This window comes from Archocentrus centrarchus, chromosome 8, assembly GCF_007364275.1.
Source record: "Archocentrus centrarchus isolate MPI-CPG fArcCen1 chromosome 8, fArcCen1, whole genome shotgun sequence".
Classification (NCBI taxonomy): Eukaryota; Metazoa; Chordata; class Actinopteri; order Cichliformes; family Cichlidae; genus Archocentrus; species Archocentrus centrarchus.
In genome coordinates, this window is record NC_044353.1 from 24,823,940 (window position 1) to 24,843,635 (window position 19,696).

The window sequence follows — 19,696 nt, forward strand, 5'->3', positions numbered from 1 at the left end:
AATGCTTTATAGTTAATTGATATTTAGCAGCACTGTTATTTTGCGCTGTGTGCATTTAAACAGCTGCACATTCAACTTCAAAAAAACCCCATTTCTCAGACCTTCAGCTGTAATTTATTTTCAACACTTCAATTTGTGACTGCTCTTTAAATTAGAGCTCCCAGACTGTTCCAGTTCTTCTCATGAAACACAGATGACAAAGTAAATTTCCTCATGTCAGAGACTCTACCAGTGTCTCTGACATGGAGAAATGACACACTGTGTGTGTATGCATTTGTTGGAAAAGCCTCAATGCACAATAGTGCAATGCATTTTTAATAATAATACATAGTGATTCTCATCTTAGCACGTTGTCTGCATTCTCAGTGCAATATACAAACTGGCCAAAACCAGGTTAAACGTTTTAAAGGTTCATGAATGGTGCTGTCAGTGATGCAAATGGGTTTCAAAGGAGATTACCTGAAAAATCAATGGTTTATTTTTTTTCCCAATGACAGTCCTAGTGTTTATGCAAACTGCTGTGTGGTTTAGTCATTTTCAAAGGGCTGTCTGTCTTCAGAAGTCTCCCAGGCTCTTCTGATCACAGGTTTCACTCAGGGGGCTTTCATCATTTACCTTTCTCCTTACCCAACCATGCCAACACTTCCACCATTAATATTAAACGAGATGTTCTCACAGAAATAAAACACGTGCCAGGATGTTTTCATCAGCTTGTCTCTCTCTTCCACAGCAAACTTTTTTGTTTCCAAGTTCATGGCTTATTTAAAGGGAACTTTTGCTGCTAGCTTAATTCACATGCCTCCACCATTAAAATGGACACTTATGACCAGCACGTGTGTCCAGCAACAGGTTTCCACCACATTCCTGCACGGCACCCTGCAGTGGTTTTGACTTCACACAGTAATTGCTTAGGCTCAGAAATGTCATGCATGTGATCTGCAGGCACATCTTACCGTTTGTGAGACCAAAATGTCACTTTCATTTATTTCTGTTGTTTTAAAAAAAATATATGTTTTTTTTTAACCTCATCATCTGGAATACTCACACATTAGCCTTTTTACACTACATGTCATTATTTCTATTATAATTTTGAGTCACAGATTGATGCTATCAAGAAGTATAAGGAATGTAATGGGGGCTGGAAGGCTGGAGCTTAACCCAGCTACCTTAGGGTGATGGAGAGGGGACATCCTGGAGAGGCTGCCAATCTATTGCATGGCTATCACAGAGAGACAGACAACCATTCACACTTGTATTTACACCTACGGTCAATTTAGAATCAGCAGTTAACCTAACAAGCATGCCTTTGGATTGTGGGAGGAAGCCAGAGAAAACACATGTAGGCACAAGGAGAACATGTAGAACACAGTTTAATGCATTAAATGTATTTTGGGCTACATATCATTTATTTGATAATTTATTTTTATAGTCCCTTGGGTGTCCCGGGCCTTGGCTGATCAGTGTTGTTGTTCTTGTTGTTTAGAAGGGAGTTTTTATTTTCCCTCTCACCAGTAAGCATCCTAAGTGCTTGAAAGATACATGTAGTTGCTGATATGTTTCATTTCAAGCTTATTTGTATGGGCGAAAAAAAAAAAAAGACACGAATAAAAGCTGTTAGCAACAACCTACCATTTAGACACGTCTGACCATTTTCCTCCCTTTGTCAGGTGCATCACATACCCCCATATTATAGAGGAACCCTTCTCATCTGTTTTCCATCCTTTCTTGCCACAGCCAAAGGTAATATTTTACAATGAGTATTGCGATGGGCCAACCTGCCCAGATGACCAAAAGCAGCTTAAAAGAATTTGTGCTGCTCTGTTTGATTGGTATTAAAGGTGCTTTTGCGCCACACTACACACTGTTGCACTGTGTATAAGTAGAGACAGGTAGTTGGTAAATCTCTCAAACACAGGTAATAGATGCATTTTATTTCATGCCTCCTTTATTTTCTTTCCTTGCTTTCCGTTTTGTCTGTGGGGAGATAATAAAAAAATCTTAGAGGCTTTTTTCAAATGCACGACAAAAGTGAAATATAGTCTCAAACGCTCATAGGATGCACATGGAAACAGCAATATCGAAATATATACAAAACATAAAATGCCTAGAACCTGGATGACATTAAAAGGAGACACAGGTATAGGGCAAGATATGTAAGACAGACCATAATAAAAATTGTTGGACAGGATCAACATGCTATACTGTGTGATACATGAGTCACACCCTATTTAAAATGAAATACAATGTTTACAAAGCACTATCAGCAATGGCACATTGCCCGAAGTCATCTAAAATCACGCACACCAGCAGGCTGCCACACTCTCCAGACAGAATAGACTCACACCCTTCCTCCAGAGAGAAAATCACTTTTAGTTGCTGACCAGTCGCAGCTATGAATTGCTGACCCAACATTTCAAATACTGCACATTTCACTTTGTAAATTTTATCTAAGCCTTTCAAGCTGCACCAAAGCTAAAATGTTAGGATCTATACGTGTTTCAGAGCACTTCCATGTGTTTTTGCTGCTGCTCATACGGTCATAACAGGAGGTCAGACACGACGATGAAGACACTACAGAGAAAATACAGAAGAATTACGATTCAGTGACATTTTTATTCAGTTTGTGGTACACTTCTCTAAATCATGAAGTACCACAATGATCCAATTTACAGTGAAAGGAATTAAACAGAAAAGAGGGACCCTGTAGATAAAACAGTGTTAATGAGTGTTGAGAGTTGACCTCATCTTCACACATTCAGGGATAAAAAGAGTTAAATGCCAGAGGCGTTTGTCATCTCTTTTGAGGTTGGAAGTTTCACACCACAGTTGACTGAGGAATTTACTGAAAGACTGAAGGATAGAAACTGTGTCGACAGACACTCTTGGGTCATAGTGTATTCCTTATTAGCTAAAGCTTAATATTGGAATGTGTTAAACCTGCAGCTTAAATTTATACCCTTCTTTACCAATGCTAATCTCCATTTGTCCTCACAATGAGTTTTTCTTTTGTTCTAAGGCAATAATCCTTTCTTTTGTATGTGGAGCATCGGAAGTATCATATTGCTATTCTGCCCTTTTCAGGTCCGCCAACCATTGCTAGATGATGTAAAATGCAGGGAAACTGGGAGAAAATGTGAGAATGTACATGTAGCAGGACACACCTCATTTTAAAAAAAAATGGTCAAATGCAAATTACAGGGAAATTAATCTAGCAAATATAGGATTAATGAGCATTATTTCAATGGTATGAAGGGGTCAGTCTATGTAAAAGACCTGCACAACTTCATACTTTAAAGAAGCAGTCTCAAAGATTTCAGTTTGGCTCCACTGGAGGTAAAAACACTGGATTTAATACAAATAAGTCGTGGCTGTTCCTTTTTGTCCCTTTACTCTCTGTTATAGTCAAACTGATCCACAATCTAAAAACATATAAAATAACCTTTGTCAGGTCTTAGAGATGCATTTTTAATGAACAATTGACATAAGTGCCCAGGTCCTTGACACACACATTGCCTTTCCTTTCCTTTGCACATAAATGGTAAATGGACTGGTACTTGTATAGTGCTTTTCTACTCAATTTGAGCACTCAAAGCACTTTCTTACTATAAGCATCATTCACCCACTCACACATACACACTGTGCTTTTTTTTCTATGCCTAAGCACTTTTAACCTAATGTTCACACACTCACAGTCTGATGGATGCGTTGGGGGCACCTCAGATTGGTAAATGACCCTCTCTAGCTCCTGAGACACAGCCTCCCTAACACAGTGCAATGTTGTTTTGGTAGTTAATGTTTTTAATATGAAGCTTGCAGCAGCAGGAAGTATTTGTTGTACAAATTATTAACTTAATAATTTAATAAAGCATTTGTTTCTTGGGAAAGTCACTAGAACCATTTCGTAATACTCCAAATATAAATATGCTGCACCATTTTTATCACTCAGCCACAGACTTAATTACAATTGTAATACCACATTAAGTGATTTATAGGGGCTTCAGACATTTATTTAAATGATAATGTTCAGGATTGTCAAGATTGAAAGTGTGACTCCATGCAGCATTTATATGCCATTATGTGTGATGTTCCTGCATTTCTGTTGGAGCTGCTGAAGTCCTTGATTAATGTTAAACAGGAAAGACAAGAAAGGAAAGGCAGTACATACTTTTGCTTTTGCTGGATTGCTTATTGATGCATTTCAATATCTGCTGTGTAGTAGCTAAGAAATGGATGCAAATGTGCTCTGAACAGTGCTAATCAGGTTTGGGTGGAAGCTTCAAGACATATTATACTGATGTTGAACCAGTGAACTAATTATTATCTTTAAATAATATCACCCCTACCTTATGCTTGTTGTGATTTGGCACTATATAAATAAAACTGAATTGAATTGCTTACTATTTCATTTCTATACCCGTGAAAATTGTGAGTAGCTTTACGCATACGTTTGAGGGAGAAAACAGCCAAGTACTCAACTCAGTGGCTTGCCTCCTTTGTTCTAATGTGTGAATAAAGTGCATTATATAGAATCAGCAGGGCCCAACACTGACATTTCTTAAAGGTTTCATTGCAAAGATTACCAATTTCTGCAACATGAGAAATGACAAAAGTAAGAAGTCTCCTTGCTTTAAATTTTCCACGATATTCATCTTGACATTTTGTGAGTTCCCTCAAACTTCTCTAAAAGGAGAAAACTGTCAAAGTTCTGTCTGTGTTAGAGTAATGTCTTGCACACAAAAAGTAAGAGTTTGTGCAGCCTTCTTCTTTGAAGTGTCACACTGACCCACAGCCTAATAATAAATTGAAAAAAAAAAAATATAGATTCTGGTAGGTCTTTCCCAGAAAATGTTCAGGTGTTAACTGATAGTGCTGCCAAAATCTATCATTTGGATATGAAATCTGTTTTTTTTAAAGTTTTCACCAGACCAACAGTAAGATGCGATGTAGAGCATTTTATAAATTTGCCAAAACCTACATATCATACTCAAAATCAAATAAAATATATGCTCCCCCATTATATTAAATTAGATCAGCCACACATGCAAATCTGTTGACGTTAGTTATCTAGTTTATATAATTTCTTTCTCCAATCATTTGGCACTCATCTGGTGAAATACAGCAGCTCACATCTTCATGTCATCTTGTTTAACAACAATAATTGATGCCTTTCAGTTTTGTCATTCTGACAAACACTTTATCAAAAGTTACACTTCAGCTAGCTCATAAATCCACTTAGAAGAAGCATGCCTTATAAGAGCTCATTAAGGAGTTATATAACAAAAATAATGAGTATTTTTTTTTTTTTTTTTAATAAAAGGTTGCTTTACATGCTGGAGCCAAACAGGTGCAGAGTTTTGTCTGTGGTCAACTTAAACTGATTGGATCCTGAAGTGTTGCCCATTTTTCTCTGGCAAGGAAATCTATCATGTTCAAACTGTCATATTAATTGGTTCTGCTTAACTGAGCTGGATCCGCAACATATCCAGGATGTAAATTTTAGCCTTTGACTTTGACGTATTCAGGTGTGACTTTCAATTAGAGCTGGCCGTTTTGTGCGTCTCTTTGAGCTATTAGACATTTGAAGGTTTTAACAGTGTAAGTAAATAAAGTTGGAATAAGCAGAAGTTAATGAAAATTCCTTTGTTTCATGCAGAAGAGCATGCAGTGTCTTCAGATTAACTGTAATCAAAACGTAGAGGCCGCTTTCTATTGACTGGCTCATTAACATTGATAGTACCATATTACATTAAACTGTATGTGGCTGTTATGTTGTGTTTTTTTTTTTGCTTGTGCTCCAACTTTGTAAATAAATGAATGTAAAAGTGGTGCAGGACTGCTGGGACGAGCATATAACAACAGCTTGTTTCTGTAGCGGCAACATCAATAATGGAATATTGAGGGCAATTGTGATCAAATTGAATGAGTGTTGTCTGAAGTGCTCTCATCAGTTCATTCAAAGGCAGATAAACAAACAAGTAAAGAACAATACAAGAAGACAATCATCTTTCAGAGGAGTGGCAAACTGTTTTTTTTTTTTTTTTTATTAGAGCACAGATGAGCCATTATGTAACGATATTATTTTGGGTTATGTACTGTATGTTTATTTCTAGATTTATGATTAGAAATCAGTTCCTTTTTATAGCCAGCAATGTTAAGACAAGACACTGAAGTTGAAAACAGGCAATATCCTTGAAGTTTGATTTGAGATAAGATCGCTTCCATTCTCTCTCCCAGACATTAATACAGTTAAAAATAGACTCATTTTCTGGCTCATATACACTGTTACGAACTAATGTTGCAGGTTGGTACAGTATTCCAAACATCCTCATAGTCTCCCTCATTGCCACACTTTACTTCATGATGTTTTATGTCCAAAGGGCATCTGAGCACAGCTTTAGATCTCAGCACTGCAGTCTGGTGATGTGGGCAGAGAAGTACCTGGCTTACCCACTGTTGGAATGGGATGGTCTTTAGGGGATCTCAGGAAGGGAGTGGGGAATAAGGGTTTGATCAGGACCAGCTGTCACTTCTGTCCTCAACTACTCCGCCGAAGCCTACAGTCCCGCAGAAGCACAAGTATAATGGGCTTGTTTAGAGTGGGGACTGTGTTGTGTTTTAATTAGTCACATTTTCATTTTTCCTGTCGTGTTACAGACACAATTTGCTTGTCTTTTAAACCCTGAGGAAGGACTAACAGCGATAGCGTAAAATCATTCTGCATAAATCTGACCACTGGGGTCAAAATGTTGCATTTAAACAAAGATGACTGTGTGGTGAATTTGTGTAGATGGCATGATGGAGCTGGACAGGCATATAGTCTGTATTGCATGATCACAGGAGGTGGTGGAAAATATAATAAGCAAACTGTTTGTATGAATAATATTGTTTGCCTGTCTACAACAGCATTAAATCTGAAATGTGTTAAGCTGGTTTTAAATCCATAGTACAGTAGCACTTTATGTTGTTTAAGATGTACTTATTTACCACTATCATGCACATTAGTAGCTTAATGACTCTTTAGAAATCATTATAAATCACTTATTAATGACTTATCCTTCACAAAAAATTTCTCCAGCTACTAGACCATTAACTTAGAGTTCTCCCTCAATTACCTCCTAATTACTACTGAATAAGAAAGCTGTTATATATGAATTATGATTTTAATCTGCTTTGCTTATTTTGGTTCCTAAAAGGTGGTAATACTACACCAGTAGTAATTTTCACGTAATAGCACTTAATAAATATGGTGTACTATTAAATGATAAAATGATGAAATTAACTCTGTTTATGTTTCACATTCTGTCATCCACAAGAATTAAAAAGAAAGAAAAGAAGGAGAAAAAAAAAAACTCAGAGCTCAGCGTGGTTTCATCTCATTGACTAACAGCACTGAAACAACCTGGTAACAGTCTTCAGTCTAAATGCTTCTGGTTTCATCCTTGTTTCTTTGCAAATTACCTGGGAACTCTGACAGAAAATAAATAAATAAATAATGGTCACAATATTGTTTTAGCTCACGAATAGACAAAATATTAGAACGACTTCTGAGTACAACACAATGCAATTCACACAGCCACAAACAACGACCTCAAAAAGGATATTTGTAAAGCATTTGTAACAAAAACAGAACATTATAATTGGCATAGCTGTAATATTTATTGCGGTACAGATTTATATAAAACTGCATTTATTTTAGGTGATGATTCAGCACCTGGATGTATTTTATCATTTGATTTGGTATGGTTTTTCCTGCCTCATATATTGCCTTTTTTTAAAAATAACAAAGGGCAGAAAAATGTACACAGAAATAAAAAAACAAGATCCAACATATAAATGGGATGAACAGGAAAGAAAATGAATTGGGAGCAGCACTAAAAAAAGAAGGCGGGGGGGGGGGGGGGGGGGGGGGGGGCCACTTGAAAATGTCACTTTTTTCACATAATGTTCTTAATGATAAATTACATAATACTCACAGTGTAATTGTACTAGTTTAACCTAAGTAGGTCTAGGTAAATGTTATATTATATAACTAAATCCAGGTTATAGCTTAAAGGCAGGCCTGGTAAAGGAATACTTTCACTACGCAATCAAGTGGTTACAGTAGGTCAGACTCAGGTTGAGAAAAACAAAAAACCAAGCCAAACTCTCTGCCATTACTTGAGCACAATCTGATGGCTCAGAATGGCAGCCTATTTTGTATTTGTTTTCTTCCTAAAAGTTGCACCTTAACCATGACAAAACAATGCCTCCCACTCCACAGCAGACCCACCAGGACCCCATTGCTCTGGCCTGTGGGCTTGTTTTTTTTGTGTGCCAAACATGTACACATCCACTTGTTGAGAGCCAAGCAAAGAATGACTCATTTGACCAACCTTTGTTTTTTTGTTTTTTTTTCTCCACTTTGCAGTAAACCCATGTCTTTGTTCTTTGTGCTGCTGTAATCACAAACATGTCACTCATGGTGAAATAATTGGATTATTCATTGCAAAATGACCACAGTATCTCTCACTGCAAATGTCTTGACTGACTGTTGTTGATGAAAATGCTTTTACACCCTCAGCTGATATTTGTAATTGCACTCAGTGCAATAAATTCACCTTTGATTTTCCTTTTCTATATATATATATTTTTTTGCCTGCACTCAAAGTTTGGACACGGGTTAACTTGTAAAGGTTTATCAAAGCTATTTAGCAAATCTGAGTACAGCTTCTGCTTTCTCTTTTATAGGACTAAAAGAATATGTTCCTTCACAAATGGCAAGATAACAAGATTCTGACACCTCCACGACAAAAGGATTATTCTCTCTTACTGAGTCAGTATTGGCAGATAGCAAAGCATTTCTGTAATTTACACCTCAATATCATTATGTTAGTTTTTAAGAGTTATTGAAAAAAATCACAGAACTCTGCCCACATCATTGGGACCATTTCCAAAATATACTCTCCAAGGAGTCAGGAGCTTATTATGAGTGGACTCTTTTAGAATAATTGATTGTATTTGACATGACATGGAGGAAACAGGGCAGATTGATACGCTGCAGCTGAGATGTGATCAATCCAAATGAGAGACTGTGGGAGCTTTTATTCCTCTGCCAGAGTTTATTAGAAACAACGAAGCTTCCCTGGAGAGACTGCGTTTCTCCATAAACAGTATCTGGGAATGTAGATGAGCATGATCCCTCACCTCATCGTGCCTCAGAAATATTCCTCCCCGCAACAGTTTGACAGAACAGAATGAAACATTGAGTTAAATGCTTGGGCATGCTGTAGTGGGTGTTTAGACATGAAGACTTGTGATTATCTGCTAATATTCTGCCTTAACAAACACAAAAATTTGATATGGTGTGCTTTGCATTCTGAATGATGAATCAGCTTTCTAAAATGACATCCTCCAGATCTGAATACTATGCGGAGTGGGTGTGAAATGGAATTCCTTTCCTAAGAGTACGTAACCTTGGTACAACTGGAAAATGAATCTGTTTTAAAGGTTGACCTTCTCTGTTCATCAATTATTTCACTGCAGAGGACTTCTTTGCTCCACTTAACGGATCTAATTGCAAGCTATTTTGTCAACATTTGAAGGAATTATTTTTATTGTAATAGAATCATATTTTGACAATGGTTTTATTAGAAACACTTGCGATGCAAAAACTTAGTATGCCTCACATGGTAAATATGATTAAATGCATCCAAGTGTGAAGCACCTTTACTGTATCTTTAAACTTCTGTTTGCTATGTAAATAAAGTGCTGGGCATGTGTTGAAATGCAAGAAATAAATGTTATGTGGTATGTTCTCAGTGTGAGGCAGTAAACAGCAGATGGTAAGCAGTGCCTCTTTAGCGCTATGGATTTTATTTAGCTACCCACCTGAATGACCTGCATTGAGCTGAGCAGCTGATGTGGAGAGAAAAAAGTGAGAGTTAACTGTTTGCTCTTGTTTACTTCAGTTCCACTAGACTGCAAGGCCAGAGGAGTCATTTGCCATGCACAGTGAAATTACCTTGTTTATCAGCGTTTTGATTTCCGTCCCGCCTCAACATCCAACTGACATTTTAGATGTACATGGTCCATGACTGATTCCCAATCAAAGGCACAATGACAAAGTACCTTCCTTGTGTGGTTTCCATTGCTTTTTAATTAAATGCATGATGACGAGCAGTGTGCCCGATTAGAATAATAGCTTGTTATGTTCATGTTTTCAAAAAAGTAACCTTGAACAGTGTACAACTGTCCTTTCAATTGGATATGTTCCAAAGATTGCCGTTGAGACACTGCAGCTAATGTCCATACAGTAGGATATCGGTTGTTTCAAGGTGATTCGCTGTGGTATATCTGAACTTTTTTTTTTTTTTCTGCATGGCGATGTTGCACCATTAGACCACCTACTGTACTTTGAAGTTTAATGGTAGACAGACCTGAAGCCCTTGAAAGGTTACAAAAATCTTTAGCCATTCATTACTGGAAAGGAGAAGTGTGGAAAGCGATTGAATATAATGAAAACTAATACTCTTTCTGGTCACTATGCTATCTGTAGATATGTTTAATATCCTATTACAGGCCCAGAAGTAACTACAGTTCTATACTGTCAAGAGACAAACATAATCTGGAGGGAAATTACCCATCAGGAAGGCAATACTGTTACTGAGATGCAATTACCAGGCCACTTGTGAGACTTTCAGCCCAGTATCCGTGGGTACATGTGTGTGGTCGATATGTGCATAACAGCTCTTATGTCTAGTAGAGTAAATTGGATTCTTTGCTGGAGAACAGTTAATTTAGAATATGTCCAAGATGCAAATGATTGATGTGACTATATCGTTACAACTGTAGGTTTGTGGTGCAGGGCAGCCAAATGGAAAAAGAATATTGCAGGGAGAAGGAAATAGCTTTTATCCCAGAATTATGGAGAATTTCCTCCACTAAATCAGTGAGTCTGCAGAAGAAATAATTTGGATTTTGGTCGGTTGTTCGTACATTCATTTCCAAGCAAACACTGCTTAATTTGGAAGGAAGGAACTATCTGTGTGCTTGGATTCTGCTTCTTTTTACATTGTATTGCAGAGCTCCTGTGCTTGTATTTGTTAGTAGTTAAATAATCTGCATGTCTCACAGAGGATTTAATGTACCAATTTAGCACTGAATCACATAGCCTACAAACAAAGAAAACAGTACGGATTGGAATGAACATCAGTGTAAACATTTGATAAGGGTTTGCTTGAGGCAATTGCTATGCTTTATTACTGATACAAAAATAAAAGCTGCAAAAACAAGACTTGCCTCTGTGCATTTGATATACTTGCCTCTGCACTGGCCTATCCTACAACTCATTCTCGTAGAAGAAGCTCAACATAAAATTAGTGGCAATGGCAAAGGGCTTCCCGTTACTCCCTGGATAAATTTATCAAGTTAGGGACATTTCAACTGTACTACAAATTATCACTTTGAATCTGATAATTAATCACCGCTGCTTTCAATGAGCAGCCCCTAACCTTAAATGTAGCACAAAGAGGAAAAGAAAAGAGCTGCCTGCACCCATTGCAATCTTCTCCTGCAGGGGAACTGCATGTGCATTAGAAATAAAACTGTCTGCACAGAATGTGAGCCTAGCATGCATAATAAATGTATGACAAAACAATACCCCAGGCACCCCAGTATTAATGATATGCAGTGAACTCATTATTAAAGTTCCAAAACAGCTCCTGGAGTAACACAGATGGAGTCAATTAAGCAATGAGCATACTTGCTTTCCTGCTGTTTCATCTTCCTTCTTTTATCTCTTGCATATTACTCTACGGATGTAATTAGCTGTATGTTTCTCCTCACAACATAATGTCCAGTGATAATAATGGTTATTTTCTCTTGTAATTTCGAATAATGCACTGCTTAGTAAATGTACCAAATTTGCTTGCACCTTGTCCTTGCGTATTTAATTTGCACTGGAAGACGTGTTCAGGGTAATACCATGCTAAGCTGCTTTTTTCTCTCTCCCTGCTGTTTCTGTTCCCAGAGACCTGATGCCTTCAACGCTGGAGGGGCAGATCACCATGGAGAAGACACCAAGCTACTTTGTGACTAACCATGCCCCCAAGCGTATCCACTCCATGGCAAGGGACATCAAGCTTATTATTGTTGTGCGTAATCCTGTCACTAGAGCCATTTCAGACTATACACAGACTTTGTCCAAGAAACCTGATATCCCCACCTTTGAGGTTCTGGCTTTTAAGAACCGGACGCTGGGTCTTATAGACGCCTCATGGAGTGCGTTGCGTATAGGAATATATGCGCTTCACCTGGAGAGCTGGATGCAGTATTTCCCTCTCTCCCAAATGCACTTTGTTAGCGGGGAGAGGCTCATTGTGGATCCTGCTGGTGAGATGGCCAAAGTGCAGGACTTCTTGGGGCTGAAGCGGATTGTCACAGACAAACACTTTTACTTTAATAAAACAAAAGGATTTCCATGTCTGAAGAAGCCAGAGGACAGCAGCACTCCCAGATGCCTCGGCAAGTCTAAAGGGAGAACTCATCCTAAAATTGACCCGGATGTGATTCGGCGGCTGCACAAGTTCTACAAGCCCTTTAACATGATGTTCTACCAAATGACTGGTCAGAACTTTGAATGGGAGCTGGAGGAGGACAGTGAAACTCATAGCTCTCAGGACTAGCATGGCACGGCTCAGCCACACCACCAGCCTTCTCACTAAAACTCCTATTGTCTGGCTTCATCTTCAGAGAGTGCTTGAGCACGCCAATCAATCATGGCTGTCTTTGCAGTGTCTGTATCCATTAGCAAGAGTTTACTGACATGCTTTTTCTTGATGACGGCAAATCATTATTGTATATACCAAACATAAAATATATTTATATTTGTGTAAATGAGATGATTTATTCCTTTTTGGGTTTTACGCATAGAACTGATATAAAAATCATGTTGACTATGGCAATGCATGCGATGAGTTAAGTGTCCTTACCTCATGAGCCCTAAGGGTAAACTCTGCCTGTTTCTTCTCCCTTTACTTTCCTGCAGTTTGTTGCCCTCACACCCACTCACCAGCATTCAGTACAAAAAGATATTCTATTTCAATGGCTAAGGCCGTGGTGTGTTCTGTATTATTTCTTTTAACACAGTCCTGCTGCTTTAGAAGAGAGAGAAAAGAGGACATGACAGACATAGTGCTATATTACTTTGACACGTGCTCATCTTTTCAGTTGTCTAAATCTGAGTGGAGACAATCCTTTTAAGTTTACCAAAGTGTTAATTTACTCTGTGTCACTGTTATGGTTGATCTGCACTCATTAATTGCACACATATTCAATAAGAGAGCTGATGTACAGTGACCATCGTTCAATAATTGGATTGTTTCACTGCACATTTGAACATTAGCATACTGATGACCATGCACCATGCAATGCGGTGTGGTGCGCTATCAGTGGTTTTGGTATAATATGACAGATGAATCTGTTTTGTCTCGTGCATCAAACAACTCTGCACCTGGACAAAAGAAAAATTTGGTGCTGCCAAAGCATACACAAAATAACAGTTGACTTTTTCGGTCCTGCTTGCCTTGTGACCCTCCTCTTGTCACAGTAATACATGTCAATGAGGGTGAAGAAAAACACCAGAGGACCGAGCAGAAGTTTGTTACCAAACATCTGCTGCTATGCAGTCTTCTGTCGTTAGAGATTAATGGCGTGTTAAATAAACTGCTGCTGCTGCTGCTGGAACAATGTCAATGTCAAAGAGAATTTGTTGTCAAGGAAAAGCTACATACATGCCCAGGTAAATTACCAAGCCATTACTGTGTGTGCTTAACTTGAATGAGATAACTTATGCCAGTCAAATGTGCTGTAACCAGACGTTTTACTAGCAAACACTTAATCACGTGATCAGCAGTGCTAACCGACTGAATGCTTGTATCAGATATTACAGGCTTTTGCTGTGAAATGTTCATTTACTCATGCAATGAAATAACAACGTGACCCATCCTCATTTCTTTATTATTTTCTGATTTTGCATTATCTGCTGTGCATCTGTCTGTTGTCTCTGGACTTTTCATCAATTGAGACAATCAATACAGCCAATGAGTCAATAAATACAGTCTGCTACACATCACTGGTTGCTACAGCTATGATGCATTGCTCTGTTAATCTTCCCTGTTCTCTTGCCATGGATGGTTGGATTGGTTCACTCTCCGTAGACCTCTCTGTCACCCAGGGGGAAGCCGGCACCAGCAGCTACTTACACAGAGCAATTGATTCAATCAAAGTAAGCACTATACTGCCCTTTGTAGCACCAAGCCTGAACACTTACCTCTGAGCCTCACTATCCCAGAGTCACAACTTCCACTTTGAGGCTTTTCTGTGCAGCCATCCCTTGGTGTTTTCTTGACAATGTCTCTGCAATTTTACCCCCCCCCCCCCTCCCCCCCATTCTCTCTATTTCTCTCTCCTCACAGATGTCATCCTCCAAACCTACAAAGTGTGTTGGAAAGCTGTTTCACAAAGGTTCAGCACTGCATTAAAGATAACTGAACTCCAAGCAAGACATGCTAATCACACAGTTAATAAAAGCCCTTATCATCATTTATTTATTCACATTTTTGCTAAGCTTAAGAACAAGCATTATCCACCTTCCAAGCCAAACAGTCCCTCCTACTCAGTGTAGAGATGCTCAAAGAAATCCACAGAAAGCACCCCACAGGGTTATTAGGACAGATGATGACTCCATTTTACATCTTTGAATATGCAGCCGTGTTGTCATTTGCATTTCCAGGATTGCACACTTAAGGGAATTCCTTTCCAAAGTGAAAACTTGGATACAGTCTCTCATTAACAGAAACACACACACACACACCTTTTTTTCTTTTGTATCTCTTCCTTGTTTTAGGTACAGGCGGAGCACTGTGATACAGCCGGCAAGGCTTACCATGCATGAAAGACATGCAAAGCTGTCCTTCATGTGTTCCTCCCACTGGGGGTCATGCTGTGTTAATGTGGTTCCACAGCGTTTCCAGCTTCAAGTAAAGACGATCGTGATGATAAATGATCATCACCTGCTCATCAAACTGTCACTGCTCAAGTGCCATCATTTCTAAAATGAGGTACAAATTCATATTTGTCAGCCATTACTGAAAATTTGGCAGGAAGTTGAAACAGTAAGAAGTGCTTTGAAAAAACAAAAACAAAAAAAAACACTTGGATGTACCCACAAATGTTTTTTTTTTTTTTTGCAGTAGCCTTTTGTGTGTTTGTTTCTTTTGGTTGAAGGGCTTTAATCTGTGCACGCTAAAGTGCAAAACTATGTATTCACTTTTCTGTTTTATGAGTTCCAATTATATACTGCATAATGAAAGGGTGCCGAAAAAATAAGCTCAGTTTGAACAAAATACAGTGTTAATAGTTTGCTTGTGGAAACATGGATGTTTGAAGAGAAGTCTCCATTACTACCAACTAATTGGTTTTTCACTTCATTTGAGTGAATGATCACCAGCTGTGTAAAGAGGCACAATAGTGTCAACTCTGACAACTTAGCACTCCTCCACTCTGAGTAAATCTCTAATGTAGTCTCTTAAATTGCTCGTTTTAATGCCCACTGACATTCACATTAGTAAAGGACAGATTCATTTGTGAGCTTAGTTTTAGAAAAGGTTTTAAATTCTATAAAAACAACTTCTTTGTTCGTTGCCAACAAGCAGTGAAGGTTTTTTTAGCAACTGCAAACTGTCCACAAAATAAAAAAACAAAAAAAAGCTGAAAATGAGACGCAACGTTACATTTGACTATCATGCTCACCTTTATTAATTTCTAGTGAACTAATTAATATATAATGCAATTGTATTTGCTATGGAATTGCTATTTAGCAAAACCTGTTCCCCCCACTCTCTACAGTCATGTATTTTTCTTATATTTTTTCCCAATATTTTTTATCTTTAGATGGATGTAAGTGTTTGAGTCTGACAATGAGAACAATGCACACATCGGTTGCCAAGGACAACCCACCCTGACCATGTCAACACATGCAATTCAAACATAACGTATGCGTCTTCAGCAAGAATCCACATTTCCATTTAAAATGTATTCAAGTGTTGCCCTGCTTTGTGGAGAAGAAATTATATTGCAACCCATTTCAGTCGAAGCTCGCTCTGAAGTTGCTGTAATAATCATTTCAAGTCAATAACAAAAGGGCAAAAATTATTACAGAAAGAGTTTTCAATCACACATGGTTCTAATATCCTGAGATCAACAGTTCCTGCCATTTCCATACACCAGAATCAGTACTGGCAATTACCAACAATCATTTCATATAATGCTGCTTTCCAAATCAGGAACTTCCTCTTTAACCACCTCAGGAGAGAAAGCATCTTCTCATAAATCTTGACTCAAAGCCCATTCTCTGCTCCGTGCTGCGATGGGTGATTTTCTATCCCTGCTGCCCCAACACATTCTCTGAGTCTGCCTCTTCTTACACACAAACCTGTGTGATGCTTTTTTTTTTTTTTTTTTTTTTTTACAATGACTCAGATATGAATCATCTTCAGTTTTTTGCAACTGTCCACTTTATTAAAAATTCTCATGTTTACAACAACAAAAAAAAAAAAACACTTTTGATTCGGAGCACTTTTGCAAAAATACAAACCAACAAGCAACTGAATCTGAAAGTCTGGGAAGTCTACACTATTTTTACCATCATGGTGTTGTTTGTTATTAATCCTGCTTTCTGTGTTCTGTTGATTAATACGGTGCTTTCTGTGCAGGTATTGTGCGTTGTGTAAAAGTCCACATGAGCAAAGATGACTTTAAAAGCAAAAAATGCCATTCACAATTAGTGCGCACAGTTATCATCTAATCACCAATTAAACAGTAATCACTGACAGATAAACATGTTGATATTGTAGACCAGTAAATTAGGCATACATAATTAATGTATGTTTAATGGAATTGGCAGGAAATCACACTGCCTTCCCAAACTCTTCTGTGGTAATGTGCAGTAATCTAGCTGCAACTGAATACTATTAACCCAGTGGTTTTCCTCTACCCATCACTTATTAATGCTCATAATAACAACAACAACAACAACAACAGACTCACTCTTTCTCTCTCTCACACACACACACACACACACACACAGATACAGACACATGCTGCTGTTTTAAGTTAACTTATTTTTGGTTGTGTGGTAGCTGTGAATAAACAATCAGCAGGAGGCTGTGAAAAGCTGACGTGACCCAGAGCAGCAACTTCTCTTCTAATCAGAGCGAGACAGGTGACTGCAGTTATATGACAACCAGCAGCTCAGGTCTCCATTCATTAAACATTTTAAAGACAACTTAGACAAAGAAATTATCAAGGTACGCTTTTCATTTCTAGAAAACACACAGTATGGCTGTACACACACTGTAGGGGTATGTCAGTGCCTCAGCAAACAGAATGGCACTAGTCATGCTAGTAGACAGAAGAAAGAAAAAAAAAATGATGATACTGAAACATGTCTGCTTTAGGCCCCATAGGTACTAGGTGTTCTACAGGAACATAGTCCTTCCTGCTACTTCACAAGCCACGACTGGTCTTTATCTACTTGGCACTAAGTGTCTATCAGTGAAGATCAGGGGAAGGATCAAAAATGTGGAGGCCAGTCCTCCAAGAGCAAACTTTAATGTCTAGGCTTCAGGCCAATACAAGGGATCATCTTGAAGCCTGGCACTCCAGTAAAAATTCTAAAGCTCTTCTAAAGACGTCCTCCGTCACTTGAATTTGAGGATCTGTCCTACAGAATATGACCTGTGAACCGTAGCAGTATAGTTCAGTTTTTCAAAGTATGGACAAAAACAAAAAACAATTTGTGTCTATGGTTTGATGAACTTTGAATCCTTTTCAAACAGGACTAGCTCCCAGAAGGATACCCCAAATTAATATTAAGTAAGATATTTTACCAGGTGCAAACCAGTGTTGTCTGGATGATAAGAAAAAATTTGACTAAAATCAAAAATAAAATTGCCAGATTTTTTTTCTTTCTAAATTATTTTGTTCATCTACAGACTGATTTTTGATTCTGATAATAATGAACCCTCAGCAGGCAATAAGAGTAGGCCTGAGGCAGCTACGTCACAGTTGGATTGAGCTGTATCACATGCAGAAGCCAAGCTTTAGTGCTAATGAATATAAGGACTGCAGTGCTGGCTGAAGGAATGTGATAAGCTGTTGTCAAGCCAAAGGACAAACAAGCAAATCAATTTTGTAAAATAGTTAATTTTGAAGCTACTTGTTTTAAAAAGAGGCCAAGTACAGCATTAACAATGTGATGTATGTGTTAACAAGCAAACTGAGAAGATGTGTGATTAGTGGTGAGTGCTGCTTCTTTCCTAAACTGATCAGTTATGTGGTTCGAGGGAGTGCTGAAAATCACTAATGGGAAGATTTCCCTTAAGAAATTTGGATCTCGGCAGACAGTTTATGAATGCTGAAAACAGGGAGAAACATTTGCATAAGTGGAGTCGTTCAGACTAGTAAAAGGAAATCAAATGAGTTCTGAAATTATCCTATTGGTGCAGATTTTCAGACAAATATTTGAGTTACTGTGGTACACTATTTGGAAGTAACAACTAGAATATTTAGAAAAAATTGAAAAACAGTATCTCCAAATAAAATGTCTAGAATGCTGCATTTAAGCTTGCTAGAAAATTTGATACAAGAGGGTTTTAAAATGCACACAATACTGTTTTGTAAGTTTTATTAGTTGTATATTTATCTAGAGGAAAAGATTATTAGAAATATAGTCTTAAAAGTAAAAGCAGTGAAAATTATCATTAAATAAATGCATTTTTTATTAAATACTTTCTGAAAATTACCCGTACACCCTAGTTTTGAAAAAAAAAATTAGATCATAATTGCACAGTGGGTCTTGCTATTAACACAGATGTTGAGAACCTGATTATATTATATATATTATATATATATATATATATATATATATATATATATATATATATATATATATATATATATATATGTGTGTGTGTTTATATATATATATATATATATATATATGTGTATATGTGTATATATATATATATATATATATATATACACACACATACACACACACACACACACACAAGAATAAAACAGATCTATAAATAAAATTTATATATCAGAATTAGATACATAATCTTCTTTAAAAAAAAAAAAAACTCTACCTACATTCTACAGCTAACAGGAAATTTCAGCTCTGTTGCAGATTCAATTTGACTGTTACTTTGAAGTGCTGTTCAAATGAAGAATTGATACATGAATCAACCCATCTCCAGAGTCTACTCTAAGTACTGTCTTACTCCCTGCCAATTATTAACCCAGTACAATTTTCCACAGAGACATTATTTCACGCATATGAATCACTATGGTGAGATATGCTGCTAGTTTAGCTCTTTAAAACTGCGAAAACAGGATGGTAACAAAAACGAACCCCTGGAGTCTTCTCAAAGAGAGAAGTTGCAAGTTTTAGAAGTAGGAAGGCATGGCATTGTCTTCCAAAATTTTAATTTAAATCAAAACAGCACACTTTTTCTTTTTTCGAGACATGCCCGCATTCAATCATTTAAAAATTCTAAGAGGAAAAAAAACCAACATTCTTATCTGAAGGATATTTCTTTCTAGTCCAAACCATTCTTTCATTGGCTGCAACCTTCAACGTTAGAGATCGCTC

General features: G+C 37.6%; 1 protein-coding gene across 1 annotated transcript in view; it reads left to right on the top strand.

Annotated features, from left to right (window-relative positions):
- Positions 1-14,016, top strand: part of hs3st4 (heparan sulfate (glucosamine) 3-O-sulfotransferase 4) — a 92,612-nt gene extending 78,596 nt beyond the window's left edge. The window contains exon 2 of the mRNA XM_030736475.1: positions 12,008-14,016. Coding sequence (XP_030592335.1) covers positions 12,008-12,662 — 655 coding nt within the window. The 3' untranslated portion in view covers positions 12,663-14,016. The remainder of the gene's footprint in view (positions 1-12,007) is intronic.
- The last annotated feature ends 5,680 nt before the right edge of the window (positions 14,017-19,696 follow it).